Source organism: Enhydra lutris, unplaced genomic scaffold (genome assembly GCF_002288905.1).
Source record: "Enhydra lutris kenyoni isolate GAN:26980312 unplaced genomic scaffold, ASM228890v2 scaffoldscaffold6, whole genome shotgun sequence".
Lineage (NCBI taxonomy): Eukaryota > Metazoa > Chordata > Mammalia > Carnivora > Mustelidae > Enhydra > Enhydra lutris.
The window spans coordinates 22,293,949-22,301,903 of record NW_019154090.1 but is presented as its reverse complement, the minus strand read 5'-3'; the positions used below and the strand labels follow the sequence as shown (position 1 = coordinate 22,301,903).

General features: G+C 53.2%; 1 protein-coding gene and 1 long non-coding RNA gene across 3 annotated transcripts in view; one reads left to right on the top strand and one right to left on the bottom strand.

Moving 5' to 3' along the window:
* Nucleotides 1-4,937, top strand: part of LOC111141362 (DLG associated protein 4) — a 138,506-nt gene extending 133,569 nt beyond the window's left edge. The window contains 3 exon segments of the mRNA XM_022493843.1: nucleotides 1,598-1,689; nucleotides 2,585-2,740; nucleotides 3,528-4,937. Coding sequence (XP_022349551.1) covers nucleotides 1,598-1,689; nucleotides 2,585-2,740; nucleotides 3,528-3,746 — 467 coding nt within the window. The 3' untranslated portion in view covers nucleotides 3,747-4,937.
* Nucleotides 1-7,955, bottom strand: part of LOC111141364 — a 79,635-nt gene that overhangs the window by 35,071 nt on the left and 36,609 nt on the right. The window lies entirely within an intron of this gene.

Below are 7,955 nucleotides of genomic sequence, written 5' to 3'. Positions count from 1 at the left end.
ATTCTTTGTGCTGTTCCACAGTGGCCCTGGTTTCTTCGATGGCCTGATTTTTCTCTCATGCTAGCTCTGAGCTCCGCTGTCTCATTTTCTTCTCAGAGCACCTCAGTCCCAGCCTTTGAACGACCGCTTGATATATTCATGGCTTTTCACCATTTTCTAGGAAGAACTATCTGGTGAATGTTCGTGTGCCATTTGCTGTGCCTGTAAACTGTTTAGCTCCTTTTTAATTACTTTCTAAATAAGGCAAAATTCTTCCTTGATGAGGTCTTATAAAGTAGATCAGTGTGAGAGAGGGGATTCTTTGTGCTGTTCCACAGTGGCCCTGGTTTCTTCGATGGCCTGATTTTTCTCTCATGCTAGCTCTGAGCTCCGCTGTCTCATTTTCTTCTCAGAGCACCTCAGTCCCAGCCTTTGAACGACCGCTTGATATATTCATGGCTTTTCACCATTTTCTAGGAAGAACTATCTGGTGAATGTTCGTGTGCCATTTGCTGTGCCTGTAAACTGTTTAGCTCCTTTTTAATTACTTTCTAAATAAGGCAAAATTCTTCCTTGATGAGGTCTTATAAAGTAGATCAGTGTGAGAGAGGGGCCAGGCCTGCGTCCCAGGTGGGCAGGAGTTCCTAAAGCACAGGGATGGGGGTTGTGTTCAGCCTTGTCTTCTCCCCCCTTACAGTGCAAAGCTCCCCACCCCCTGGTGCTGAACCAGGCACAGGAAAGCTCTTGCTGCAGAGAGCTTTTCATTTCAAGTAAGAAATGACTGGCTTTTCCCCTCTAGGGATGCTGCTTTGGAAAACTCAAAACTGACATCTCAATCCAGGCAGCCAGCCCACTTCACACCCAGTGCTGACAAGGTCTGTCACAGGAGAGTTCAATGTCTATTTCCTCTTTACTCTGTTTTGCTTTGGTGATTCTACGGCAGCTGAGAAATCCTACTGTCTTTATACCACAATTAGTGAAAGATCAGCCTTATATTCCTGGGCTGAGACCTTCATGGCTAACTCTCCTGTTGGATTCTATTTGCTTATATTTGATGAGACTTTCACATTTGTGTTCAGAATGAAAGTGGTCTATACTTGGCATGTCCTATCTATTCTCAGGGCTCCTGAAATGAGCAGTGTCATTTCCTATGTTTATGGACTCTCTGGAACAATCTCAATGTATGATACTGGGATTTTCTGTTCTGTAAAGGTTTTATCAAACATCACCTGTAAAACTACATAGTTTAGCTTGGCTCCTTTTTCTGGGAAGATTTTTAACCTCTTCAATTTTTTTTTTAAAACAGCTTTGGTCTAATAAGATTTTCTGTTTCTTCCTGATTCTAAGATAATTTAGGTTTTCCTGGAAATTTTTTCCATTTAAACTCAATTTTCAAATCTATTGCCATAAAATATATGTAGGAACTAAGACATGGGACTCACTTTATCTGTATTGTTTGTATTTCTCACAAGAGCAGATTAAAGTGGGCGTAAAATGAAGACCAGATGCCATTCACCAAATGATGATTGGTAACCTGAGTGGGGTCAAGGGGATAAAAGCCCTGATCCTGCCTTCTACCCCAACAAACCCTGTGCTCTCTCCACCTTCTCTTTCTCAGTCTTAGGAAAAGTCCTCAGTGCTGTGGGCAGTGCCCAGCTACTGATGTCCCAGAAATTCCAGCAGTTCCGGGGCCTCTGTGAGCAAAACCTGGTGAGTGTGACTCTTCCTCCTCCACCGTGGGCCTTCCAGACTTTGCCTTCCTGCCAGATTAGCCCCTCTAAGCCTCTGTGCCCTCCTCCCTAACACAGAGAAGATGCTGGTGACATGTCCATGCCTCGCACAAGGAAAAGAGCCTTCCAAATTTCTAATGCCTCTTCAAATAGAAAAGCAAAGCCTATGTGAAAGGAGCCACATGAAACTTAAAAATCAGCACTGACTCATTTGTATTAAACGTGCTCTAAGACGACGGGTGAGGACTGGAGACCTATCACCCCCTGACCTTCCCTATCAGGAGGGTGGCTTTTCCTGTGGAGGCCTCACCTCACTCCTCAAGGCCACGGACAGCATGCTCCTAGGGCTGGAGGATAAGGGCGAGTGTTTATCTCCAGGGCCTGCAGAGATGTAGCATTGGCTGGGTCAGTCATCATGAGCAGTGTGTTGTTGGAGAACAGACTAGGGGGACGGAAACCCTGTGGGTTCTGTAAATACACCCATCTGGCTGTGCTCCTGGCTTCTTCCTGCCTCACTGTGAGACCACAGCCAGGAGCTTCTGTACAATGAGAAGAGCTATCAGCCTGACATACATTAGGAGCATGAGGGCCTTCCTCCCTATAGTCCTACAGTGGTGGTCAAGGCCTCAGTCCCATGTATGTACAGGTCCTGCTCTCTTTCTCCCAAAGATCTGCACCATCACAGGGTTGGCAGTGACCAGGAACTTCCTTCATTCCCTCCTACAGATCCTGATGTTGGGAACTGGGGGGGGAAGCAAGATGAGGCCTCCAGGGACCCTAACCAGAGCTGGCAGGGTCACGAGACCATACTTGGTGTGGGGTGCAGAACAAGCGTCTGCCTTGCTTGCCCCACTGATCCCCATCTCCCTCTGCAGAACCCTGAAGCAAACCCACGTCCGACAGCCCAGGACCTGGCAGGGTTCTGGGACCTGCTACAGCTGTCCATCGAGGACATCAGCATGAAGTTTGATGAACTCTACCACCTCAAGGCCAACAGCTGGCAGCTGGTGGAAACCCCCGAGAAGAGGAAGGTGAGCATGGAGCAGTGCGGAGGGGAAGTCCAGGGACAAATTCCTGGTCGGCAATAACGCTGCCCACATCGGTCAGTGCTGCTTGGCTCCCTTCTCCGTGTGTCGTCTTTGAGCTGGGGGCTCACGTCCATCAGTGCGCAGGGTCCATGCTTGGCTCTCGTCCAGCATGCCGCTCGCTCTGTGTAGTCGAGGCTGCCCCCTGAAGCATGCCATCCCACCTTGCATGTTCAGAAAGGGGGCTCCTAGGAGACAGATGCCCACAGTCCTGAGCACAGGTAGAGACATGGCTGTCAGAACTCTGGAGACAGAAGATCAGTCCTCCTGGGGCCAGCCTCTCCCATGAGGTACGGCTTCCTTCTGTAAAACCATGGCACCCAGGGACCCCCTGTGGTTACTGGGTACTGAACCATGGCCCCTGTGAGTTCTGACCCCCTGAAAAAGCCTGTGAAATGTGCCCAGGGAGTCCAAGGTCCTGAATTTAAATCCCAGCTCAGGCCATGTGACTCAGGCTCCCCATGGTTCAGAGCAGGGGTGGGAACAGGTGGTGTGTCCATCCCTTCCTGCTAGAACATTCTAGAATCCTAAGCTTGTATTTTGCTCCTATGCCTTGTGCTATTCCCACTATCATCGCTTCTTGTGGCTTTCTGATTCCACGTGTGTGTTGCTTGTGCCTGATGTGGGGAGGCTGGGGCGGAGGCTCCAGCTGCCAGCATCAAGTGGGAGGTAACGCCCCACAAAAGGTGCACCTTTATTTTATTTTTCTTCCCTCCTCACTGTCTCACTAAAGGAAGAGAAGAAACCACCCCCTCCGGTCCCAAAGAAGCCAGCTAAATCCAAGCCGGCAGTGAGCCGCGACAAGGCCTCCGACGCCGGGGACAAGCAGCGTCAGGAGGCCCGCAAGAGACTCCTGGCGGCCAAGCGAGCGGCTTCTGTGCGGCAGAATTCAGCCACGGAGAGTGCGGACAGCATCGAGATTTATGTCCCTGAGGCCCAGACCCGACTCTGAGACCAGGAAGTGGGAAGCAAACAATTTTAAGTCATTAAAAAAAACAAACACACAAACTAAATGTGAACGGAACACCATTTTCTCAACCTTTAAGATGGTTATTCTGTCCAGAGACCCTGAGCCAACTTTCAATTGACGCATACAAGGGCTCACAATTTGGCTTTTTTGGGTCCCTCCCAGCTTTAGGTTAATGAAGACTTCATACAAAAAAAAGTCAACAAACACAAAACTCAACTTTTTTTTCCCCTCTGGTTGGCCACCGTGGGCTAGGTAGACGGACCTCGGCACCTCCTGGCCCAGCCTCCAGACTGCGGTCTTTTTACTTGTTCTATCTCACGAGAACTTGCACTAGCTTGTTTACAAGACGAGGACAGTCCGAGGACAGCCTTGGGTCCCTGCCATGTCCTTCCTCCTCTTCCCGCTACCCCGCTCTGACCTTGCAGTTTTCATTCTTCTGTTCATCTCCTCTCCCTTTAGAGCTCACCCTGGGGCCACCATCGTGGCGGCCGGCTTGCCAACTCTGGGCCCTGCGTGCAGCTGCCAGCCTGAAGAGCCAGACCCGCGCCCCTGCCCCAGCGCTCCCACTTGCTCATGCGCACACGCAGGCGCTGGCCCTGCAGCAGCAGCCCCAGGCACGGGGGAGGGGGGGTCTCCGAGAAGGGGAGGAGGGTTCAGGGCTTTGGGGGGGGACAATGAGATAAAAACCACCGTTACCATACTCCAGACTCCCGCCTCTTTCTTCTCTCCAGCCCCCTCTTCCTTCAGTAAAATGTCTGACTCAGAGTGACTTGCAGGGGACACTCAAGAGAGGGACCCCATTTTCCAGGGGTCTCCTGTCCCTGGCCGAGCCTGTGTACAGCACCTGAGGGGCAGGCGGCTGTGTCTGTATGTATGTGTACATATGCACATAGACCTTAGAGTGTATATTTAACAAACGCCCATCTGCTCACCCATGCCCCCCAGCGCCGCCGCTGGCTCTCGGGGCACCTGGCAGGAGGCGGGTGTGTGAATAGCATATATTTTTACATGTACTATATCTAGGTGTGTGTACAAGTGTGTGTAAAAATATATACCTTGTGTGTAAGCGGCCTTTTTTTTGGTCTCCCACCTGCCCCCTGCCGTGGGCCCATCTGCCCTGCCTCTGAATTTTCTATTTTTTTTTTTTTTTACCCCAATCATCCTTCTCTCTCCCACCCCGCAGGCCCCCCCCCCCCAAGCCCAGCCCCACTCCCAGGGTGGCGTCAGCCCTGAGCTGCAGTGGCCCAGGCCTGCAAGGTTAGGGGCGGGAGGGGTAGGGGGAGGCCCAGCACACGAAGGCTGCTCTCTCTACCATGGAGATGACGATGGCATTGGAGATGTCCTCATGTCCGGCACTCGCTGCAGGGGCCCCGAGTAAACAGAGAGCCTGCTCTGGGGCCCCATTCCAGCCTGGCCGCCGTCTGTGACCTTGGGCAAGTCACTTGACCTCTGTGTGCCTCAACTTCCTCCTCTGTAAAATGGGGACAGCCCCTGCCCCTCCCTACCTCACAGGCATGTTGTGAGAATAAATGAGGTAACGTGTACCAAGGGCTCATGGTGTTCTTACAGCGGGCCGGGCCAGGCTGGGGTGAGATGGATGGAGGGGACACCCCGGGAGACTGAGCCAGACCCCTTGCCACACAGCAGCTCTTTGGAGACAGGCTGACTTGTGTGTAAACCGTCATTCCAGCTCTGGCACAACCCGGCTCACAACCCTGGGTGAGAAAGCTGCCTTTGGTTCCCTGACCTTACAAATGAGTAACATCCCCCTTAACCTGCCTCCTGTGAGAAACAGGCACTTAACCCATCATTGCTCCACGGAAGCCAAGCTGGGCTGCCCTGGCCCACCCCGCAGACCAAGGACCAGTACTCTGTCCCCTCAGCAGCGGCCTCCCCGATAGCTGTGTGCACTCAACACACCTCCCGAGCACCTGCTCCAACGGCCCCGCGCCTGGCAGGCGGTCACAGAACCACACTCTGGTGGAGGAGAAAGACACTGAATGAGGCCTACGTGAGTTTAAGTCTACCGCAGGCGGCAGAAGAGAAGATGCAGCACCAGGAGGCTGCAGGAAGCGACAGAGCAGCCCCACACACAGCCTGGGGTGCAGCGCTCCGCTCCAGTCCAGAGGCGCCAAGGGTATCAACCTGCTCTGGGGGATGGCAGGTCTGGGGAGAGTGCGTTCCAGGCAGAAGGATGTTCAAGTGTAATGCCCCGTGGTACAAACATGGTTTTCAGGAAGTTTCGGGCCAAGCTGGGCTGCAGACACCTGGTTTCCTTCCTCGTCCCACCACCCAGCTAAGACGCAGTGACCTTGGGCTCAGGGGATGCACAGAACTGCCTCCTAGCTCCACCTGGTCCCTCCTGAGCTCCACTCCTCCCTCAGGCCAGACCCCTGTGCTCAGAGCCTCCCGCCCTCCTCTCTGGATCCTGTTAGTGGTGCGCACAGCAGGGCAGCAGAGCGGCCCTCCGGGGGCTGGCACTCCCTGGACCTATCCCTGCCCTGAGGGGAAGTGGTGACTAGAAGAGTAAGTGAAGAGGTTGCAGGTGGCCTTGGGCACTGAGCCGGACACTCAGAGCGGTGAGTGAATGCTGGAGGGGGCCACGAGCTAGCTAGCAGCCCAGCTCCATTCCTGACAGGCCTCAGGGGAAGAGGGGGGACGCCTACCCCTCAGGGCCTGAGTGTTCCTGCCACAGCAGGGAAGTGGCCCTGGCAGTTGGATCAGGGTCTCCAGCAAGGAGACAAAGAAACTGCTCTTAGTTACTATGTCTCGTAGTCGCACTGAACCAGACCTGACATTCGGGACATGACATCTTTTAAGTATCCATGCATCTTGGGTCACCTGGGTGGCTTGGTCAGGTAAGCGCCTGCCTTCGGCTCAGGTCATGATCCCAAGCTCCTGGGATCAAGTCCCACATGGGGCTCTCTGCTGAGTGGGGGCCTGCTTCTCCGTCTCCTCCTTGCTTGTCCCCCCTCTCGCTATCTCTGTCACTGTCTCTCACAAATAAATAAATAAAACCTTTTGAAAAAAAGTATCCAAGGATTTTGCAGAGTGTTGCACGGTCTAGAAGTATGTATTCTCATGACTAGATTTGTATAAAACAGTATGAGCCAGAACATGACTAAGATAATATCTCATTCTCTGTACTTCTATCAAGAAGGCATTTGACTATTTAGGGAAAGACCAACAGCAGCTTCCCAGAGAAGCTGCATTTCCAAAGCTGGGTTCTGAAGGGACAGAAAGGAGTCAGGAGGGAGAGACTGCAGGCTGTGGGGTGCTGGGGGAGAGGCAAAGGGAGCCTGAGTCTGGGTGCTGAGCCTGGGTCCCTGAGAACCACCCTCAGGGCGGCACATCCTAGGGCAGGAGCCCCAGGGTCCCTAGTTGTTCCCAAGCCTGGCATCTCCCCCACCCCATGGCCTAAGCTGAGAGAGGAGGCCGGGCCGCAGCCAGGAGCAGCACTGGGTTCAGAGGCCTTCCGGCCAGGACAGCAGGACAAAGCCATTGCCAGGTGGCCTGCCAGCTAGCAACATGTAGATGCCAGCACAGGTAAAAGTGCTGCTGCTGATCCCCAGCCCGTTGGAGAAGTTGTTCCCACCACCATCACTGGAATGGAGTTTCTTTTTTTTTTTTTTTTTTTTTTTTAAAGATTTTATTTATTTATTTGAGGAGAGGCAGTGAGTGGGAGAGCACAAGCAGGGTGAAAGGCAGAGGGAGAAGCCAGCTCCCCGCTGAGCAAGGAGCCTGAGTCAAAGGCAGACACTGAATAAATGGCCTGAGCCACCAAGGCGCCCTAGAGTGGAGTTTCTGAGAGAAACACAGAATGAAGTTGTGTCCCCTGCGCTTTGGAATCTGGCTGACCTGAAAAATCCATGTGGGCCTCACTGCACCTCCCACAGCAGCCAGAGGGTCTTTACGAAGTCCTGATTCCATTAGCTCCAGAAGTCACCCTCTGCGCAGAAGCCTTTGCAGCCCGCCTGGTGCCAGCAGAAGAAAACCCAGCCTACCCGCCTTGGCTCAAGAGGCCCCTGCCCAGCTCTCCCACTACACCTCCCATGGGATCCCACACTAGCTTCACCTCAGGCCTGGCACAGGGAGCATAGCTCCCCACCAATGCAGTTAACGTTACCCTTCCTCAGCTCCCAAAGTCCCTGGGCCAGGCCAGGCTGGGGCAAAAACCCCTGCTCTGGACTT